The sequence below is a fragment of the Lycium barbarum genome, chromosome 8, assembly GCF_019175385.1.
Source record: "Lycium barbarum isolate Lr01 chromosome 8, ASM1917538v2, whole genome shotgun sequence".
NCBI classification, from domain to species: Eukaryota; Viridiplantae; Streptophyta; class Magnoliopsida; order Solanales; family Solanaceae; genus Lycium; species Lycium barbarum.
The window spans coordinates 129,229,029-129,252,251 of NC_083344.1; the positions used below are offsets into that span (position 1 = coordinate 129,229,029).

Sequence of the window (23,223 nt, forward strand, 5' to 3'; positions counted from 1 at the left end):
TATTTCTTGCTGTGATTTTTATCTAAATTTTCTTTCTGAATTATCACTTGTAGCTATTATCTTTTTTACTCTTTAGTGAAACAATTTGCAGTTTTAGCTATCGTTTCAATCTTGTTTGATTTCTGGGTTTTTGAGAATTCAGCATAAAGGAATATGGCAGATGAATTGAGAAACTGTAACTAGCTCCGACTATTGGCAATTGCCACGGATGGTCAGTGAGTATTGGCAGCTTCCACTGATGAAGCTTGGCTTAATTTTCAGAAATGGATATAGTTCTTTTAATTGGATATGGAGTATGGGTTAGATATTAATTATAGGTTAGATTTTATTAATTAGGAGATAATTAAGATGGACCAATATGACGATGATATGTGTCTCTCTGTTAAAATGAAGGGTGTATTTGCATTGAAAGTATAACGGTAGGGATATATTTAGCCCCAAAATATAACGAAGAGAATATTTAACCCTTTTCCGATAGTACACAGCCTTTTTCCGTTCTTTTTTTTACCACCCGTTTTAACTGCTGGGTAATGTTTCTTTTATTTTTTAGCCGGTTAATCGCAATACACAATGGTTCATTGACTAGGCCTGCATTTTAGGAAATAACTTTTGAAGTACCTAAGCCTACATCTTTTGATGTACTAACAGATTCAGTATTTCACTTCAAATTTGTAAAAACATCTACCTCCTTTTTCATCAGCTCTCACCGCCGTCCCCATCACCGCAAAGAGCCAAAGTCCATCCTCTCTTCAGGCATGCATTGTACACTTAGTAGGCGTTTGGCCATGAATTTTGAAATCATGGTTTGGTTTCAAACGAGCGTTTCGACATGCGTTTTTACATAAGGTTTCAAACCCTAAATCATTCAAAACGCATGGTTTCAAATTTTTTAAATATAAAATTTAACCCATAAATTTATATTTTATAAAAAAAGACTCATAAATAGATAGATATTTTTAACAATTACCCCCATCAATCATTTACAAATCACATTAACTTCCATCAAATTTTATTTATGTCTACTAACCTTTTAATTTTGTAAAAAAAAAAACCCATACTTTAATTTTATTTATTGAACTAAAATTTGATCAATTGATGTTGTATTTTTAGAAAGATATTCTAGTATTACTTTTGAGCCGGTTGTTATGAATTAGCGTATTAATTTTGTTATGAAATATGACTTGCTCATTTGGTAAGATTATATAAGAATTGAGAGTGTTTTGATAGTTTTCCCAACTTGTGGAATTTTTATGTCTATAAGAGAAAATACTCCTTAAAATATTCAAATTGAACGTCCAAATATGATTTCGAACCAGGTCCAAACGGGCCCTATATACACAATGATAATGAGTGTATAATTTGTGCATAATCTATATCCAATGTATAATTTGTGTATAATCTGTGATTATACACTGAAAATACATTGAATATACATTGTATGCTCAATGTATAAAATTGTATAATGTGTATATTTGAAGTATGTATGTATAAACATTCGTGAAAAACCTTCAAGAGCAAAGAAAAAAGAGATCGCCTGAGTGAAGCTTTTCCGATCGGCTAAGGTTTTTCCGGCGAGATTGTTGTTGCTTCTTCCTTTCAAATCTGTCGATGGTAAAGTAGGTTAAGAAATAGGGAATTGGCGAAGTAAAAAATTTCCGACTAACCCGGGTATTTCCGGTGAGATTGTTGTTGCGTCTTCCATTTCAGATCTGAGTAGAAAGATAGGGAGATAAATGGAAGATCTTTTGGAGCTTTAATTGGCGTTGTTGGATTTTAGTAGGAGCTTTATTTTATTTTTGGTCCTTAATGTATGAGGGTTGGATTGTTTTGGTCCTTGATATATTTCACTTGATTGAAATAGTCCTTGATGTTTCGAGAAAATGATCAAAATGGTCCTTAATGTATGAGGGTTCAATTGTTTTGGTCCTTAATATATTCACTTGATTGAAATAGTCCTTGATGTATGCAAAATGTGGATGGTTTTGGTCCTAAATCCTAAATATAATGTCGTAACATTATTCAAATGTTTGACACAAAAAATCCATCAAATGTAAGTGAAAAAATTTTAATTTTTTAATTTTTACTTTTTTATTATTTTTATTTTTAAAATGTATTATTCTTTTTATATTATTTATTTTTCATTTTCTTTCTTTTCATTCCCAACCTTTACTTCTTGTGATTCCATGTAATTGCTCGTATTTTTTTATTTTATTCATTTAGCATAACCGTGTTATTATTCTAATATTTGAAACTACACCTCTTAATATTGAAAAGAATGAGTTATTAACAAACTTGACATATAACGGGTGACGTTATTAAAGTAGAATTTCATTGTGAATGGGGTTATAAACTTATATTTTTCCTTTCTTTTGAATTATTTACTTAAGTTACGTTGAAACTTACTTATGTAATGTTAGAATTTGACATATGAGTATTATGTTGAATTTTTTCTTTTGGATTTTGAATTTAGGTTATATTTTCAATTTTAAGTTATTTGCTTTCACATTGCATGTTATTTATTTTTCACTTACATTTGATGAATTTTTTGTGTCAAACATTTGAATAATGTTACGACATTATATTTAGGATTTAGGACCAAAACTATCCACATTTTGCATACATCAAGGACTATTTCAATCAAGTGAATATATCAAGGACCAAAACAATCCAACCCTCATACATTAAGGACCATTTTGATCATTTTCTCGAAACATCAAGGACTATTTCAATCAAGTGAAATATATCAAGGACCAAAACAATCCAACCCTCATACATTAAGGACCATTTTGATCATTTTCTCGCTACTTTCCTGTAAAAGAAAAAATGTGGTCAACCTGAGAAACTCGAGAGCTCCGCACGGCTAAACGTGTTGTTTGCCCTTTTTTTTTTTTTTTAATTACATAGGAATAGGGGTAGGGAAGGAAAAATGAGATACAATATGGGGACATAGGTGAGAGTTTAGATAGCCCTGAGCTATTAGATCCCTAGAGTCCACTTATAATCATAAGGAAATTCTTATAGCAAATTTGATATGACAATATGAAAAATAAAAGTGTGTTATAACATATTAATTTGACCTAAAATTTCTCTACATCTTTTGTGAATGTATATAACTTAAATACTTTGTTAAATACCAAGCAAAAATATTGATGTTTTTTGGCATATTGAAAACCAAACTAAACCTAAGTTAAACATACATGTTCATTTTCACATCAATTTGGATGAAATTTCGTTTAATTTTCTTCAATAGTCATAGTTGAAACTCTCGCTTAATTTATTTATTTTGTGTACAACCTTTGCATGTGAATTGGATATTTGCACCTGTTGTTAGTTAAAAAAAGACCAGTCACAAAAAAAAAAAAAAAAAAAAAAAAAAAACCTACCAGAAAAAATAAGAGGCGGGTGAGGGAGATAGATTAATGAAGAATTTCAGTTAAAAAATAGAAGAGATTTTCTAGAAAATTCACTGTGTTTTAGTCCTTTTTCAATGGCGATGTTAATTCAAAACTTAGCATTACCGTCTTTATCCCGGCATCCACTCTATACGTCGTCGTTCCCACTCCCTTCTTTACTTTCTGTAACAGTTTCCCCAGAAAATTACAGAAATGGCCGGAAGAAATTGAAAGTTTGCAGAGCTATGGTTGAGCAGACGGCTTATTGTTATTCCCCTTTTGCTAAAGAAATGGAAAGACTTTCTGCTAAAGAATCTCTGCTTCTTGCTGTGAGTCTTTCATTCTTTCATCAAATTTTCGGTTTCCCTTTTGTTGTTGGATTGTTTCTTTCATCTACCTAAAAAGTATGTTTGTGATTTTTAACACTCTGTTTGCATGATCGTTACCCCATGGTTTCATAATGTACAGTATCATATTGTATTGTATTGTATAGTATCGTAATGTATTATATTGTGCTGTATTAATGAATATTGTATGTTGGTAGGGTGGGGGTGGGGTATAATGGGTAAATGAAATACATAACCACGCAAATCCATCAAATCCTTGGTTACAAAAGTGGGGGGTTTTCATCAGTGGCGGAGCCACACCCCTTGGCGGAAAAAAATGTTGTTTTTACAAGGTTAAAATTATTTTTCATGTATATATAGTAGGTGTTGAACCTCCTTAGGCTTCTTCGTAGGTTTACTTTTTTATATTTTGATATTTTGAATTCCCTCGGCGGAAATCCTGGCTCTGATTTTCATGGTTATATAACCACGAATTTATAACGGATTTACAACACCATACAGCATAATTTTAAGAACAATGGAAACAAACATAGTTTCATAGTAAACAATACAATAATGAACCACGGGAAACAAACATCCAAACAGGGGTCAAAGGTTCAATCTTTTTCCTATTTAGCTAAAGAAACGTAGAAGAACTAAAATTTGATGGTTGTTGAGTGAAAGTAAGCTAATTTTAGGCCTGATTCCACAATTTTACAAAATTTGATGGTTGTTGAGTGAAAGTAAGCTAATTTTAGGCCTGATTTCACAATTTTTGGTAATAAGAATTTATTTAGCGCAGTTCCTTTATTGACACCTTTCTATATTTATATTTTATCAGATGTCTACAAAGGGACACTTTGGTAAATGCTTACCCGCACTGGGTATTTACACCAAATCGACTTAACTTTAGTTAAGTGATTTAATGGAGTGAATATATACATTAATTAACCATGATTAAGTGATAGTTGTATATTCAAACACGTGTCATGCAACCATTGATTTGGTGGAAACATCTTGTGCGAGTAAGCTTTTACCGGGACACCTTCCTATATTTATAAACTAGTTTACTTTAATACTCCTAATTATTTGGTACAAGTGCGCTTTGATATTTTATTCATATTCATATCTATTCTATGTGTCAAAAGTCTCTAGTTCTACCTCAACTCTTGTGTCTAGTCAAACTATGCCACAACTTTGTAATTAATGCTAATTGGAAAATACTTGAGAAAATGGTTTTTGGACCAAAAAAAAAGAGAGAGAGAAAGAGAAAATGGTTTGACTCACCTAGTAGTATCAGTATTATTCTTATATAGGGAGTAATTGGTATTAGTCCCTTAAGCACTTGTGTATGTTGTTCATTCTACAATAGTTGAAAGATGCTGGAGGTTTTGAGGCAGTGGTCACTGGGAAGACAACAGATGTACAGCGCATTGATGTGAACGAGCGGATCATTGCCCTTGAGAGACTTAATCCGACACCTAGACCCACAACGTAAGTTGTTTAAAATCTGACTGAGCATTTTCATTGTTCAAGCTTCTTGATAAGTTATTTACTTGTGTTTTTCAGCTATCCAGGTCTCCCTATTTGGAAGGTCTATGGAATTTTGAGTGGTTTGGAACTGCAAGCCCGGTGTTCTTGGCTACCAGACTTATATTTGGGCAAGTATTCCTTTTCTTTATCCTTTTGGTGGATTACATCCGGTTATATTAAGTATCATTCTGACTAGACAAGTAAAATATGTACCCATATTGCACGATGGACTTTGGTTCAACCTTAAATTAATTACAACGCAGATGTGTTGTAGGCGCACAACACAAGTTCGAAACTTGGCAAGTGAATCAACTCTGGTAGTTAAATGGAGAAAGATAGAGGGGGCATCTAGAAATTGAAAACCACGGATTGTATAAAAAATGAAAAACATGTACCTATATGGCTATATTAATGCAGAAGCTACTTATATTTTGTTTCAGTTTACCCTTCTTCTGAAGTACCAAGTTTGCTTAAACATGTTGGATATTTGCTGGAGTAATACAGAGACTTTTCAGTGAGGAATAACAATTTAAAGGAGATCTTCCAAAAAAAAAAAAAGAAGAAGAAGAAGAACTTAACCTACACTGTTCCCAGCCCCTCTTGTGCCGCATGCGCCATGAAAACTAATCTATTGGCCTACCAATTAGATTTCATAGTTCATCCTCCCGACATACTTGTATTGAAGAGCGTGACATGGATGTAGGTACTTCGCATGAAATAGTTTAAGGTACAAAAAAGAATAGTAAAATACTGCACATATATACTGGATACTTAGCTCGCCTGTGTTATATACGTATGTCTAAGTCCTTTTTTCTCTTCATCTCCCTCTGCCTAATCCCTAGAAAGCGTTGTCCCATCGTGGCCACGCATTTCTCCACGCAGAACAGGTCCCTACTGTATTGACATATCTAATTACTTGTGTGGTTTGTGGGTTTAGCCCAGATACGTCTAGCTCTACATCTAAAATGTGAAAGCTGATCTTGGATTTTGTGCAAGTTCAGTGTGATTTAAATAGCTGCTAATGTACAAATATTTTGATTTTGCAGAAGAATTCCTCCAACATTGGCAAATTTATCAAAAATAGATCTGCTAATCAGAAATGGATATGGGACTGCTATTGCTCATGTGAAATTACTGAATTCGGTAATTCGTCTATGTGAATACATTTCATATGCAGAACATATACTATGGTCAAATAGAAAGAAAAAAATCTTTTTACTAATTGGAAGGTGGAAGGAAAAGAATACCAACAGAGTTTGTTTATACTTTCTTAGTCAATGCAGTGCTAGAACTGGATTAGGAAGATGGGAAGAAATCACCTAACTATTCTGCCTCAACTAAAATGCAGATTTCTAATTCAGCAAATTTAATTAGGGTTGAGTTTGCCTTGGTTCACACTGATTCTGAACAACAACAGCATACCCAGTGTAATCCCACAAGTGGGGTGAACCAAAATGCTAATTCTCAGTTAGCCTGACAGTCAAAGCCTGGTCCTCGTACAAAATTAAGAAGAATTAGTTAACCCTGAATGGCCTAAGCAAGTCAGTCCAGCTTGAATCAACCTAGTCAAGGCCTCAAGGTGCTGTGTCATACAGTTTATTAGTTCTGGTCATCATGAAAATAAATAGTTGAATATATCCTGTTCATGAATTTTAGCAGAAATAAATATAATGATGGTGGAATGCAGATCGAAAATAAATTTGTTCTCTCCAGCAAGTTTTCTGTTGAGGGTCCTCTTCGAATGAAAGAGGAATATGTTGAAGGGATATTTGAAACTCCGAAGGTAAAAGAGGATACCGTGCCTGAGCAACTAAAGGGTGCTTTGGATCAGGCTGTTAATACTCTCCAGCTACTTCCTGTTCCCATCAGAGACACTGTGTCCCGTGGGTTGAAAATTCCTCTCGGTAAGCATTTAATATCTCTTTAGGACAACTTCTAAGCCATTCAGACTAAGTTAGTATATCTTGATAAGAGAGCTAAATATGAGTAATAATGCACAATTCACATCACAAGCATATTTAGGCCTATGAGCATATAAAGTGATGCTTTTAAAAAAAAATGAAGGTATAAGGGTGATTTGTCTTCTGAACATTACCACTTCATCTCGCTGAGTCTGTCCCATTTTTGTCTGGAATTTTGAGTTCTTCATTCACTTGTTAACGGCAGCTTGAGTTGTTTACTTTATTGTTCTGCATTGAAGTGCAAACCAATATACTTGCCTTTAGTCAGATCTCTCTTCCTGGTTGTTCAGTCCTTTTCAACTACTCGGCAAACTCTATCTTGGCATCTTAATGATCCGACACACTTAACATTTCCTAAATTTATATTTGGGCTACTATCTTAGTCGTTTTTAATAGTAGTTGTTATTTTTTACAGGCGAGGCGTTTCAAAGACTTATTATGATTTCTTACCTTGATGAAGAGATCGTGGTAAGTCCTTTTTTATTAGTTCTATTTGTTGCTTATCAGATAGAAATACTCCCATTAGTGGACAATGCGGCAATTCCTTTCATAAATGCCAAAACAGAGCCCCAATCATCGGTCTTGCAAAATTATTAACTCATAGCTCATTCACTAGATTGATAACTGAGTACTTCTATAATGTAAAACTGACAAGATATAAGGAATACTTGAATGGATTTATGCAGTTGAATGTTATTGCTTATGAATCTGCAGTACGTGTGAATAAGATATTACTTCATGTAAATTCTTTCGCTAATGCATTGATCCAAAGAGCTAATATTAATTTCTGATGTTGGTTGTTTCATGTTTGAAAATAGATAGTAAGGAACACCGCAGGAGAACCCGAGGTTCTAACAAGGTTGGATGCGGCCCTTGATCCAGAACCAATATCTGATTACGAGAGCTGAGAGAAATGAGGAGCTCAATTTCTTTGAAAGAACCTAGTCATTTCTTTCATCACTTCATAGCTGTATTTAGCATCTACACGACGTTATACATCAGTATCATCATCCTACCTATCTTCTTTTTTTTCCACCAAGTGTTGTATAGATTCTCACAATGATGAGCATCGGACAGGAGGTCATCCGTCTATAAAGGAATTGTAAAAAAAGTTTTAACTTGTATAATTGGCAGTGCAAAGAAAGTTTTACAGTATCGGTCATCTAAAGGGTAAATGAAAGTAAATCCATGATGAGCGTAACTAGAAACCTTGAAGATAAGTTTGGTGACATGCAGTGATAGATTGAATTACATGGCTAGTGTAAAAAACTTTACACTACCAGTATATATAAGTTATAATTCGCTGCTAAATATTTGCACTCATCTTTTGATTGGAGTCATCTTGACGTGGAAGGGGCGGTTGATATTTATAACAAATAGAATGATATTACGAGAGTTGGTATTATATTATCATGGTCTTACGTTTGTATGCTTGTTTCTCTGGTGTCTGCATTCACACTTATTGTTGTCAATTGAGGTGATTACCCTTCTGTGATTTACCAAGAAATTCGAATTTTTAGAAGCTAGTTTGAATGTTCTGATAGGGGACTAGGATTTATAAGTTCTTGTGAATTATGTTAGCATGTCACTCCAAATAGAGAAGAAATCTTAAACTTGTTGATTTAATAAAGAAATGACTCTGGTCCTCCAATTAATGTCATATATATGTTAATTATGGTAGGCATATCGAGAGAGATCCTCACTTATAAATACAAGAATGGCACAGCCATTTGTTAGAATCTAACCTAATGATATTAATGTCGAAATTAATTTTAATCCTTCACTGGATTAGTATACATCATATTAGCCAGCTTGATCATCAAACCCAGCTTAACACTTCATTTGCTTGGATAATATAAACTAAGCTAATGTTTGGAAAACAAACAACACCCAGTAATCAAATTCTTATTAGACAGTGGTATAAAAGTTGCAGGCTTGCAGCTAGTGAGATAGTGATTGCATAGAAGCGAGAAGTCTCAAATTCCTCCAAATTTCAATAACATATATATTACTCCTAATCCAACTTGCTATAAATAAACAATTAAAAGTACCTTGATAGTATAACATACGTACGTACTTTTGGAAACTGCTAACAGGGCATTAGAATTCCAATTACTTAACATAGTGCAGCTATACTATGTATTATAATCTCAGCTTTCATCAGAGTCGTAAACAAAAAAGAAACTCAATCGATTCTTTCTTTTGTTTTTATTTGTTTGTCAGTTTGCAATCAAAGTGTTGGATGAAATCCCATTGCCGTTTGCATTGTGATTGTTAATCATTATTAAGTGATAATTGATAGAGCTATCAGAATCGGAACAATCATAATCTCCAACTATCTTGTTAGCTGTTCACTTATTAATTCAATTCTAACTTGGAAACAGTCACTCCCTTCAGCAAATTTTGTTTCATTTGAAAAGTTGAAAGTGGACTCTTAAAATTTATGCTGGTTGAATTTTGAGTTTTGTTGTCCGTACATACGTACTTGTGCCGGACATCAATCGGCCATCATATCCTTTTCACTCCAGCTAATTGTTTTCACTTGTAACTCTCTTGCCCATTAAGTCTGTTTTCCGCTACAGCTAGACTGCATGAAAAACACCTGCTATATAGTCTATCGAAAGGTCCATAATGTTGCAAAATTCATGCATATATAGATCGAGCTACCACAACATAAATCATTAGTAACATCAGTCAAATGCTGTAAATAACCGCTATTAATTAATATGATATGAAAATATAATTTTGTAACTTTGTAGTTTTAAGTAATTTACAAAATTTAGTGATATTCGTGAAATCAACTCTCTAAGAGTCTAAGTCACGTTGCTTTTCCATGCATATACACAGTGAGGTATGGCGTATATATGCTCTCCTCCGTCGTATCCATGTTTATCAAATTAAAAAGTAATCATCTAGATATAAGAATTTTATTTTAAAACGTATTAAGAATTTTTATTTATTTTTGAAAAAGCATGTCATATTATTATATTTAGTAAGTTTTAAATTTTAATATTCTTGAGTTACCCGTATGACACTCATTTAAAGGGACGAGACATTGCTTATAATAAGACAAGACGTAAATGGTATTTTTGGCATGATATACATAAATGTGTAAGACAAGAAGGTACAAAAGTTACATTTTTAAACTTTGTGTCTAGTTAAATTTAGAGACATAAAATGAAATGGATAGAACATTATTTATGAAAAGAAATATTTCAACTTATCATAAAAGTAATATCTTTTTCTAACGTTTGTTTGGTTGGTTTGCGTTGCAAATTCTTGTTAAGGTAAGATCAGACATTATATACTTCAAAAAGGTCCACAGAGGAAGAAACAAAAAACCTAGTGATTGAGTGAAGGAACAGACAAAACAAAAAGAAAGAGAATTTAAAAACAAATATCCAGTAGCACGTAAAAGCATCCAAATGGAGCACAAAGGGTAACTAAGAGCATTTTCTCAACACAAGAATTAAAATCAAGACTGCTCCTAGCTAAATAAAGTCCATGATTCTCGTATACACTCTCCCCGTTTCAACTCATGTGATATAATTTGGATCCATACAAAAAAAAAAAAAAAAAAAAAGAGGATTCTCAACGATTTGTGATCTAAAACATATTACAGGATTTGTGTGGCTATGAGGCCTTTGAAATTTGTAGCCTAAATATGTCATATTCGTGTGGCTATAAAAGTTTCTCATTAAGGAAAAAATGAGAAGTATCAAATTAATTGTTTTCAAATTTAATTTTTGAAATGAACTAAATGGGAAAGTGCGCCACATAACTGAAAGGCAGTGAGTATACAACAAAGCTCTTAAACTTAACACAACTGAAGATTGATACTTAATTAGCCACAACGAGAGAAGGGAATGATCAAGAATTGGCTTAATAAAGACCATCAATTAAGTTAAGCTCCAAAAACCCCAATAGAACAAAGAGGTAGAAAATTAAACAAATACTACTCATGATTAGACTAATACAAATAAATTAAATCCATCTCTCAAGCTAATTATCTAGTTAATCAAGCTAGTGGGGTTTCTCCATAAGCATCCAAATGAGCAGTAGTAGTAACATCCAAATTAGGGAGTAATGGAAGTTGATTAAAATCTTGCATGAAACCATCAAATTCTTGAAAACCACCCAAAAACCCTTCCCCATAATTTGCATTTCTCCATATATCTTCTTCTTCTCCTTTAATATTTTCTCTCATCAACTCTGAAGGATAATTACAATATCCACTCCTAATTAGCTCCAATTTGTTGGGAACTAACTTCTTAGTACTAATTCTTGATCTTTTCTTGATATGGTTGTTCTTCTTTTCTGATGGCTTCCCAGTGAGTCTTTGAACAAGTTCTCGAAAATTCGCCACGTCGGTCTTGATTATCTCAGGTGCAAATATGTGAATAATGCGAATTTTTGGCTTCAATTTGGATATATTTTGTGAATTCTTGTTCATCCTTAGAGGTGTTGATGGACTTGTTGTTGAAATATAGTTTTGTTTTTGTGTTATTGCTCCACCAGCTTCTATGTTGTACATCATTTTCAATGCAATTCTGTAGAGGTGAAGGGAAAAAGAAGAGAAATAATGAGATATTGAATATGATTGAAATACAAGGAAGTGAGGTTTTATATATATATATAGGAGAAGAAGCAAATTAAATGGTCTTATTTAAATAATTGGACAAGAGAGAAAGTTTAAAAAGAAAAACAAGCTGTACTTTTGAGGCAAGGTTTGGATGAACCCTTTTCTGACATAGTACAAAGGGGGAGAGAGTCAATAAAGAATAGAACTCAATGGTCCCCCAATGATTTTTTTTTTGTTTTTTCATCCCATATCCTAGTATATGTTTCGGGCTCGACTAGTTCAGATTCATATCGGAAAATCTCACTTTGCTGTAATAAAGCGCTCCTTACTAAAATCGATTTCATACTCAGGGCCTGAACGAATTCGAGACTTTTGGTTAAGGATGAATGAGTATTTATATCCAGAGACAGAGCCAGGATTTGAAGCTTGTGGGTTCGGGATTTTAATTCGTTTTAGTTACAGGGTTCTAAATTAACAATTTATATAATATTCAATGAATTTTTCAACACAAATACAGGGTTTAGACCAAAGTTACTGAGTTCAGCCGCACCCCCGACTACCAAGCTCCGCCCCTGTTTATACCTCCACCACAAAATTTGGGATCCACATGATTATACTATTTTTTTCATTTTCGCACCCGGTGTTCAATATTCTTTAGGACTGATTAATATGGATTCACGCCGGAAAGTCTCACTTAGAGATAACTATAAGTTAAGAGACCTCATACACAATAATTAAATCTGGGATCTCTGATTAATGATGGAAGAATATATACTACACTACCCCTACTTTTGGTGGTCCACATGATCATAGACTAATATGTAATATGTATATCAAAGACGATCCTTACTTAGGAGTTTGGATTACACGAATGACCCCTTTCATTTACTAAAGGAGTATAATGGTAATATGATAATTTACGTGAATTCTTCTCTCATTATAGTACAAATACATAATGGCCAACTTGTTGAAATCTTAAGAAATGGCTTCCACCACTTGGCACATGGAGCATTTAAAATTCTTTTATTTATCTCCAAAAATTAGGAAAATTGACTTTGATCATACATCTCTTATTCTTCAAAACATTGTTGTACGGCCAGAAGAACTTTTTTTTAGCAGTATCAGAATTTTATTTCTTTAATAAGCGAATCTACAGTGTAATTTATGGATTTACATGAACTGAGTATTTTTTACCTAGACACTTTATATGTATTGAAAAATTATAAATATTTGACTGTGAAACCAATTATTATTAATTGCATATCAACTTGAGATTGTTGTAAAACTCATAAACTTCAAATTTTGCCGGATTTTCTACCTATGCCTATAACCCCCGGCAAACACCAGAAAGAGGGCATATTTTGCGAATAGAAGAAAAACTATAGTTATTGGTTTAACATGCATACATTGTAGGAAATGCATTATAAGTAGGTGATTCCAATCACTAGATAACATGAATTTTTCCCTAGTTCTGTAACAAGAAAACAAAAGGTCATGGCCTGCATTATGAGTGTGGTCCTTTGTAAGGATATATCCGTTTCTCAGATTCAGACATAATCTCCAAATATCTTAGTACAACAATTAATATATATTTCTGTCTTCCCTATAATTGAGTACCCCAAGATACAAAAATCACCACTGCAATCACCACTGCTGATTGCTCAACATGTTTCCAATAACCTAAATTTAACATCCCAACTTGCATTTTAAAATTACTTTAATTCGTTACGTCTAAGGAAATGAAAAGGATACTAATATGACCTTAAAATTACAATAACTTAAAAATGGGGAGTTGTAATAAGTATTATAATCTCAGCTTCGCCAGACTCACTATAAAATAAAAAATAATCTGTTGGTGATCTTGCAGTGAAATTATAATTACAATTGAAAAATCACAATGAAGCAATAAAATTTTTTATGGCTGAGGCGCGGATATCTCGCTCTCTTTAAGGAGATTCAAGCCCACTGCAGCAAATTTACCGGTCCAGCAGTAATCTTTCTGACTTGTCCCCTCCAGGATACAACAGCCCGAACACGTCGTATAACTCAACGAACTCTGGACAAGATGTTGAGTCCAAAGCTCCACCAAAAGAACACCTTCCTTCAACTAATAAACTCTTTTGTTTTTCACTTTCCTCACTTTTCCTCTCTACACCCACAAGTTAAGGATTGAACTTATTTTTTCTTGAATGTATAAATGGTGAATCATAATTCATCCTTTTATAATGGATGAAAATGTGAAAAACTTGTTCAACAAAAAATGTGAAAAACATTGTCACATTTTTTTACTACAAAGCAATGTGAAACTAAGACCAAATATGTTCATATGGTGGCTACCATGTTCATATGGTGGCTACCATGGTCTTCACATTTTTTCCACAAAAAATGTGAAAGATATGGTCAACTTTTGTGGCTACCCAAATGAAAATAAAATTACATGGCAAGGCACAAAACATGTGAGGAATTTGGACAAAATTTGAAAGATATTTGCAATATTAAAATGCTCAAAACCTAACAATCCCCCACTCATTTTAATATTAACATAAGAGAGTTTATCAGCTGAAGGTAGATTAATATGCATAATGAAGGTGTGCTCTGCATTGAACCTCCACTTAGTAAAACAATAATCTTTACTCCAGAGCCGTAGTGGTCTCAGACTTGAACTATGAATGCTTTAGGGAAATAAAGAATTACTGCTTACACATAATAATCAAGATGTTGACATGAGCTTTAATAGCCAGCACATTACGGCCTTGTGCTATCCCGGTTTTCATGAGTGCTTTTGAGAACGAGCCCAATTCTCATAGAAAGCGGCCTACTTCCACACTCACATAGGTGAAATCTGTCAAGAGTGCTTCTGTAACTTAACACCCCACTCATACGAGCTACAGAGTTTCATTAAGAGTTTATAAACTCAACCTCCACAAATTGTTACAGAATAATGCACTTACATCATAGGGAGGGAATAAATAAAATAGTGCATTTTTCTCAACAAGTCATCATATGATTCGTTTTTCCCATTGAACCTGGTTATAGGATCTCTAGTCCCCAGGTTGGGTTTCCTCATATACGACTCATGAATTTATGAGCTTCAATCCCATCCCCCTCGATGTGCTCCAGACCTTTTCTCTTGCCAAGGCCTTGGTTAGTGGATCTGCAAGATTATCACAAGATTTGACATAATTAACATTAATGGTACCACTTGTCAAATATGATCTCACAGTACTGTGTTTTCTCCTTATAGATCTGGATTTACCGTTATAATAACGGTTTTGAACTCTACCAATTGCAGCGGTGCTATCACAATGAATTAAAATAGGAGGAATTGGTTTTTCAAAATAAGGAATTTGAAATAATAAATCTCTTAACCAATTCGCTTCTTCAGTAGCTGAAGCTAAAGCAATTAGTTCAGCCTCCATGGTAGAGTTAGCAATAATAGTTTGCTTTTTTGATTTCCAACAAATAGCACCACCTGCCAATGTAAAGATATAACCAGTGGTAGAACAGGAATCACCAGATAAAGTGTTCCAATCTGCATCAGTAAAGCCTTCAAGTACAGCAGGATATTTTTTTATAAAACAAGGCATAGGTTATTGTACCAACTAAATATTTCATAACTCTCGTTATGGCATGCCAATGTTCACTACCTGGCTTGCTTGTAAACCTGCTAAGTACTCCAACTGCATACGCAATATCAGGCCTAGTGCAATCAGTCACATATCTCAAACTTCCAATTAAGCTAGCACATTCCTTTTGATTTATCACATCATTGTCACTTTGAACAGGAAACAAGTGAACACTTGAATCAAAAGGAGTTATAACATGCTTGCAATCAAGAAAGTTATATTTTTTCAATATTTTTTCAACATAATGTGACTGGTCAAGGAATATTCCATCACATGTTTTAGTAATTTTTATTCCAAGAATTAAATTTGCCTCACCAAGATCTTTCATGTCAAAATGGCTTCTAAGAATATTTTTAGTTTCATCAATAACATTCATGTTAGAGCCAAAGATCAATAAATCATCAACATAGAGGCAAACAATAACATGTGAATTATTCCAAGAATTATGATAGATGCACTTATCACATTCGTTTGTTTTAAAACCATTTTCAATCATGCAGGAATCAAATTTCTCATGCCATTGCTTTGGTGCCTGTTTCAAGCCATATAAGGATTTAGTAAGTTTACACACTTTGCTCTCTTGGCCTGCTTCAATAAAACCTTCGGGTTGTTCCATATAAATTTCCTCATTTAGGTCCCCATTTAAAAAAACAGTTTTTACATCCATTTGGTGAATGTGCAAATCAAAAATTGCAGCAATAGCAATTAAAAGCCTTATGGATGTAATTCTAGTTACCGGAGAAAAAGTATCAAAAAATTCTAGGCCTTCTAGTTGTTTAAAACCTTTAGCAACTAGTCTAGCCTTATATTTATCAACAGAGTCATCCGGTTTTAACTTTTTTCTAAGGACCCATTTACACCCAATTGTTTTACAACCCGGTGGTAAATCAACTAACTTCCAAGTTTTATTGGAAATAAGTGACTCCATTTCATCATTTACAGCCTCTTTCCAAAAAATAGCATCATGTGAAGATAAAGCTTCTTGTAAATTGAGAGGGTCATCTCCAACATTAAAAACATAAAAATCAGGACCAAGATCTTTTTCTACTCTAGCTCTTTTGCTTCTTCTTAATTCAAAATCATCACTTTCTTTATTTTTCAAAACAGAAGTAGAAGAGCTAGGTAGTGACAAAATATTTTCATTAGTCCTATGACCCCCACTATTTTTAGAATCAAATGGAAATTTGTTTTCATGAAAAATAGCATCTCCTGATTCTATTAGTATATTATCTTCAAGGCTAAAAAATCTATAAGCTGTACTATTTGAAGCATAACCAAGAAAAGCACAAGTAGTAACTTTTTTACCCAATTTACTTATTTTGGGATCCATTAGCCTTACATAAGCTAGACAACCCCAAACTCTTAGATATCCCAAATTTGGCTTGTGACCTCTCCACAACTCAAATGGTGTTAATTTAGTCTTTTTATGAGCCACACGATTCAACACATAACAAGCAGTTAAAATAGCTTCACCCCAAAAATTTAAAGGTGCACTAGACTCAATAAGCATGGCATTTGTCAACTCAACCAAAGTTCTATTTTTTCTCTCCGCTACACCATTAGATGCAGGAGAGTAAGGTGGAGTAGTTTCATGAATTATTCCCAATGATCTAACGAAAGAATTAAATTCGTTAGACTCATATTCACGACCTCTATCACTTCTAATTCTTTTTATTTTTCTACCAAACTGATTTTCAACTTCATGGAGATAAATTTTAAAATTTTCAAAAGCATCACTTTTATTTTTCATCAAGAAAACATATGTATACTTAGAAAAGTCATCAATAAAAGTGATAAAATATCTATTTCCTCCACGAGTTAAAATTCCTCCAAGTTCACAAATATCAGTATGTATTAACTCTAATAATTCAGTTTTTCTGTCAACTTGGAAATGAGGCCTTTTTGTGATTTTGGCTTTACTACAAGCCTCACATTTTTCAAAATCCTTTTTAATCATTGGGATTAATCTTAAACTACTCATGATTCCCACATAACGATTATTAATATGACACAAACGAGCATGCCAAAAATTAGTGGAAGAAAGCATGTAAACAGAATTAGTAATTTTATTCATCGCAACATTCAGCTTGAACATCCCATCACAAGCATACCCCTTTCCCACAAAAATACCTTTTTTCACTATTACATATTGATTAGACTCAATAATTTGTTTGAAGCCTGCTTTATTAAAAAGAAAACTAGACATCAAATTTTTTCTCATGGAAGGAGTAAAAAGTACATCTTTTAGAGTTAACACCCTTCCTGAGGTAAAGCTCAACTCGACATCTCCCTTTCCAAGCACTTGAGTAGTGTGAGAATCACCAAGCATGATGGTTTTGGGCTCCTCAAATGGAGTATACACTTTGAACCAATCTTTGTCATAGCAGACATGACGGTTTGCACCAGAATCAGCCCACCATCCATCAACATTTTCAACCATATTTATGTCTGTTATCACCGCCACAAGTGGCTCTTTGGTAACGTTGGCCTGAGGTGTAGGACCACGTTTCCGAAACTTGCAAAATCGAGCAATATGCCCACTCTTGCCACAGACAAAGCATGGCCCTCTATTTTGTGCTTGTTGATTTTGTGCTTGGTTCATACCACCATTATTTTTCTTGGGAGGTCTACCGTTATTTTTCTTAAATATTTTCTTCTTAGGCTTCATTGAGGTATTTTTGTTAGCATTAGGAGCAGCATTATTTGAAGTAATTAAATTTACCTTATTTGTGACGGGTTGTAAGTTGCTCTCTTCCATTTGCAAAAGTGCATCTTGGCCCCTTGCTTCTTCCTCCATGCGGATTCGCATAATCAACGTCTCAAGAGAGGTTTCCTTTTGTTTGTGGCGCATAGTTTTTTGAAATTCCTTCCATGAAGGTGGAAGTTTATCTATTATGCCACAAACAATAAGGTTATCTCCAATTTTTATATCCTCTGACCTGAGCTCTCCAACGATCAATATAAAATCTTGGGCTTGGTCTACCACTGATTTGTTGTCCACCATTTGGAAACGAAAAAATCTACTAGCAGCATATTTTTTCGCTCCAGCCTCCTCGGTATCATATTTACTCTGCAACGCTTTCCAAATTTTCTTTGCAGTAGAGTAAGTTCTATCATAATAATCATAAAAATTATCTGATAGACAATTAAGTAAATAATACCGACACTTGTATGAATCTTCATCGTACTGTTCAGTTTTTTCTTGAAGAGAAATAAGTTCTTCATCATTCATGGAAGTGTTGTCTATTTTATTTGGATTCTTCTCAGTTAACACATAAGAAACATTGAGAAGACTTAAGTAGAAAAGTACTTTACCCTTCCATCTCTTAAAATGAGTACCGTTGAACCGAAATGGCTTGTTAAGATCTCCTACTTTGACATCCGCCGATTTTTCAATTGTAGCCATCTGAATCTCCTTAAAATTGTTGGTGATCTTGCAGTGAAATTACAATTACAATTGAAAAATCACAATGAAGCAATAAAATTTTTTATGGCTGAGGCGCGGATATCTCGCTCTCTTTAAGGAGATTCAAGCCCACTGCAGCAAATTTACCGGTCCAGTAGTAATCTTTCTGACTTGTCCCCTCCAGGATACAACAGCCCGAACACGTCGTATAACTCAACGAACTCTGGACAAGATGTTGAGTCCAAAGCTCCACCAAAAGAACACCTTCCTTCAACTAATAAACTCTTTTGTTTTTCACTTTCCTCACTTTTCCTCTCTACACCCACAAGTTAAGGATTGAACTTATTTTTTCTTGAATGTATAAATGGTGAATCATAATTCATCCTTTTATAATGGATGAAAATGTGAAAAACTTGTTCAACAAAAAATGTGAAAAACATTGTCACATTTTTTTACTACAAAGCAATGTGAAACTAAGACCAAATATGTTCATATGGTGGCTACCATGTTCATATGGTGGCTACCATGGTCTTCACATTTTTTTCCACAAAAAATGTGAAAGATATGGTCAACTTTTGTGGCTACCCAAATGAAAATAAAATTACATGGCAAGGCACAAAACATGTGAGGAATTTGGACAAAATTTGAAAGATATTTGCAATATTAAAATGCTCAAAACCTAACATAATCAAACTATCTTTTTACTGTTTGCCAGTTTGTGATCCAATGAAATTCCATATTGCCGGTTGCATTGGAAAGTAGTGACTAGCCAACTGATGGAACTATCAGAATAATTCTACAATCACAATCTCCAGCTATCTTTCTGTTCACTTGCTAATTTTTTATGTGGCATCATATTTTAGTATGTTTCAAAAATGAGTTGTAACTTCCTAAATTTGTAGATAATTTAACTTACATTTTTCATTTATCCATTGTAACAAGCTTTAACCATATAATGTTATGACGCGTTTAAATCCACAAAGTCTAAAGTTTTTTTTTTCTTTTCTTAAACTCGATATCCAGTCGGGCTGAAACGAACGGAGTACCGTACTTAATTGGAAACAGTCAAATTCTTTCGCAAAATGCTTTCTGGATAATTTTGTTTCCTTTGAAAAGTTGAGAATGAACTTTATGTGATGTTGGGATTTATTATGGCGGAAATGAACGGATTCTTTCTGTGTAAAAAAATTATTAAAAGCCGTTTGACAATCCTTTTTACTCCAGCTTGCTCCCTATATCATTGCACTCAACTTGATTTCCTTGTCATTAGTCATTAATTACTATCAAAATGAATGAAAGTGACTGGAAGAAGGGAAACAAAAGCTGTATAGGTTGTCTGAAATTAAAATTAACCAGAAGGTGTCAAAAATCACACGGAGAGGCTGGAGCTATCCTACCTTAAAATTAAATAGGAATATATGTACCTTGATCAACCGTAACTCTTGAAAGATTAATATTGGTTTCTCACGCTCAAAATTAAACTTTTACGTCTAAGCAACATATTAAAAAAGGAAAATATAGTCATGAGAAATTTGTTTGATTATATAGAAATTTGCTTAAGCAACATAGTATTAAATATATAGGAAAATATAGTCATGAGAAATTTGTTTGATTCTATAGAAATATGTTTAAGCAACATATGTGATAGACTTTCATTCTTTAATTTATTTAAAAAAAAAGAATGACATCTTTATCTCTTTGAAAATTATTTAATCTTATCATTTTCATTTGAAAAAAAAATATGTTCATTCTTTTTTAAAAGAGATAAAAAAATGATAAGGCGTGTGGAATTCTTACCATCACACGCTTAACATGATTATTTTTGTACTTTGTATACATTCGCGTTACATATCAAAATCATATTACAACAACAACATACCCTGTGAAATCCCAACAACAACAACAAAATCATATTACAACAACAACATATCAAGATTGTATTAATATATTAAACCGTGCCCAATCAAACAATTGAATATAAAGTAGGATGGAGTGAGTAATAAGGATCGATAAACTAATTATTTTTCAATAACTACATAAATTGAGCAATGACTTTAATATGTTATCAACTTTATGTGTCACAGAAATGGATATAGGGCTGCTCTTTCCCTTAACCAGAGCTCTCGGTTTCCAACCCTGGATATGAAAAAATCATTGATAAGAAGCGTTTCTCCCTAATGAGCCCTACACAGCGCGAATCTGCGGGTTTTAATGCAGATACCGGAAACGGGATGAAGAAAAAAAGGGATACTACTTGAACGGTAGAGGTACCAGACTTGCAAGATCAGTATAAACGGTGAAGATCGTCCGTAGCGAAAAAAGAAAAAATAACCGTCCGATCTGCACGTGTAATATACGTGAGAGAAGCGTATCTTCACTGTTGCAAACATTGGGCCCAGTTTAGGCCCATCCAAATCTCACCTATCGTCATAATGGATTACGAAACGCGAGACTCGTGTGCCGGCCCACGCATGTTTGTTAGTCTCCACGTGGCAAATCAGTTACGTTCCCCAAGCGGGGAGCCAGCAAAAATGAAATGTTTTAAATTTTAAATTTATTATGTGGGGACCATTTTGTGACGTGTCACACATGACCGGCCGTTAGGGTGCACGATTGCTGCTTAGCTGGAATATTGAACACTTTTTAAACTAACGTGCCACTTGGTTCTATTTGAGAAAAAAAAAAAAAACACTCGCTCTTTGCTTTTCCCTTTTTTTTTTTTTTTTTTTTTCTCTTAAATAAATATAAGCGAAGATGCACTGCACATAATTTGTTGTTTTAATTTGTGAATCTATTGACTCAAAGTTTAAGAAAAACTAAATGCTTTTGAAATAAGTGATTTTAAAATCTCAAAAAAAAAAAATGTTGATATAACATAGAATCACTGTGAGTTTGTACAACAAACAAACAACAGCATACCCAGTGTAATCTTAAAAGTGAGGTCTGGGGAGAGTAGAGTGTACGCAGACCTTATGCATATCTTAGGAAGATCTATTTATATCTTAGGAGGTAGAGAGGTGGTTTCCGATAAATCCTCAACTAAAATAAAAACGAATCGAAGCAGTTCAAAAAAGAAGTAACGACAATTTCACTGTGAGTTTGTGTGATTCAAAAATAAATCAATCATTTTACATTAAGAAAAGTGACGACTCCTAACTCCTCCGTAATAAAGATAGGTATATTAGCATTTGGGCCTTTGGGGAAGTTTTTATAGGGCAATTCGGGGAATGCCCTTCTTTTGGGGTGGTCTTTAATTTTTTCCCATTAAATTGGCGGTCTTTAATATTTTTCCTTCACTTAATATCATGAGGTTTGGGGTTTGAATCCCGCCTCAGTCAAAAAAAAATCGCAAGACAGAGTTTTCTGCCTACAGGTAGGGCTGTTCACGGTTTTGGTTAAAACCAAAACCAAACCGAATAAAAAAATCGACATTTGGTTTGATTTGATTTGGTTTTAAATTTTAACAACTGATAATATTTGGTTTGATTATGGTTCTTATAAAAAATAACTGAATAAATAACCGAACCAAACCGATAAATTATATACATAAATTTTATAATTATTTATATGTGTAATATTAGTTTCTCATAGATAATTATAAATATTTTATACCTTTTAATCATTAATTTGATTTTTGGTCTACGTATTTCACATGATTGTTTAAGGCCCATGTTTTTAAAAATACGTCAAAGCCCATGTGTTTAAGTCTTTTAACTCTTTAAATGTTAAGTGTAAACCTACTAACAGAAGCTCACGTTAGAGTCTAATGTCTTTAACTTAAATTTTTAGCCTTTCTTTGTCAGCCATTTGATTTTAGGTTGTTTCTTCTTCTTCTTTTTTTTCCGAATTTGTACCTTTCTTTTTTCTTGTCTGAATGGGTCCTAAACTTCTAATATTTTTCACATGAAAAGGACAGAGGTTGTAGATTTGGAGGTTCCTACAGAAGATACTTCAGTAACATTAGCATTTGCTGCAACTCAAGCACATGGTAATGCCCTAATACTTCTTCCGTGGGTAATCCTCCTAAAAAGCATAAAAGAACAACTCCTTGTAGTCTAGACCCTAGCCTTGGGGATAATGATAGAAAAGCATCTGAAGTTTTGGATCATTACACAATTTTTTTTTAGTAAAATGGGAGAATTGAGGGCAAAATGCCAAGTACGCCCCAAAGTTTGGGATCATTACACAAAGTGTTTTTATTTCATATATTTTCATTTTAATTTTAGGTAGTCTTTATGTTTAATTAATATGTATGTTTGTAACAACAACTAAAAGCTCCAATGCTCTACTTTATTTCCAGGTATGTGTATTAAGATGACAAAAGTGGTACAGCCACTACTAAGTTAGTTTTTAGCTCTATATGTAATAGTTTACCAACTTTGGGTAACTTGAGTACT

The 23,223-nt window shown here is 33.5% G+C and overlaps 2 protein-coding genes across 2 annotated transcripts; one reads left to right on the forward strand and one right to left on the reverse strand.

Annotated features, from left to right (window-relative positions):
* Nucleotides 1–3,355: 3,355 nt before the first annotated feature.
* Nucleotides 3,356–8,367, forward strand: LOC132607382 (probable plastid-lipid-associated protein 13, chloroplastic). Its single transcript, XM_060321321.1, has 7 exons — nt 3,356–3,721; nt 5,091–5,212; nt 5,296–5,379; nt 6,298–6,394; nt 6,939–7,155; nt 7,628–7,680; nt 8,031–8,367. Exons 1-7 carry the CDS (start codon nt 3,488–3,490, stop codon nt 8,118–8,120), a joined length of 897 nt encoding a protein of 298 aa, XP_060177304.1. The 5' UTR covers nt 3,356–3,487; the 3' UTR covers nt 8,121–8,367.
* Nucleotides 8,368–10,475: 2,108 nt separating this feature from the next.
* Nucleotides 10,476–11,791, reverse strand: LOC132605479 (VQ motif-containing protein 25-like). Its single transcript, XM_060318617.1, has one exon. It carries the CDS (start codon nt 11,747–11,749, stop codon nt 11,231–11,233), a length of 519 nt encoding a protein of 172 aa, XP_060174600.1. The 5' UTR covers nt 11,750–11,791; the 3' UTR covers nt 10,476–11,230.
* Nucleotides 11,792–23,223: the final 11,432 nt, after the last annotated feature.

Excerpts from the sequence above, each read along its gene's own strand:
- LOC132607382 (XM_060321321.1), top strand. The coding sequence starts at position 3,488 with ATGGCGATGTTAATTCAAAACTTAGCATTACCGTCTTTATCCCGGCAT. Across the intron at positions 5,213-5,295 it reads CCGACACCTAGACCCACAAC|GTCTCCCTATTTGGAAGGTC; the intron begins GTAAGTTGTTTA and ends TCAGCTATCCAG. Across the intron at positions 7,681-8,030 it reads ACCTTGATGAAGAGATCGTG|ATAGTAAGGAACACCGCAGG; the intron begins GTAAGTCCTTTT and ends GTTTGAAAATAG.
- LOC132605479 (XM_060318617.1), bottom strand. The coding sequence starts at position 11,749 with ATGATGTACAACATAGAAGCTGGTGGAGCAATAACACAAAAACAAAAC.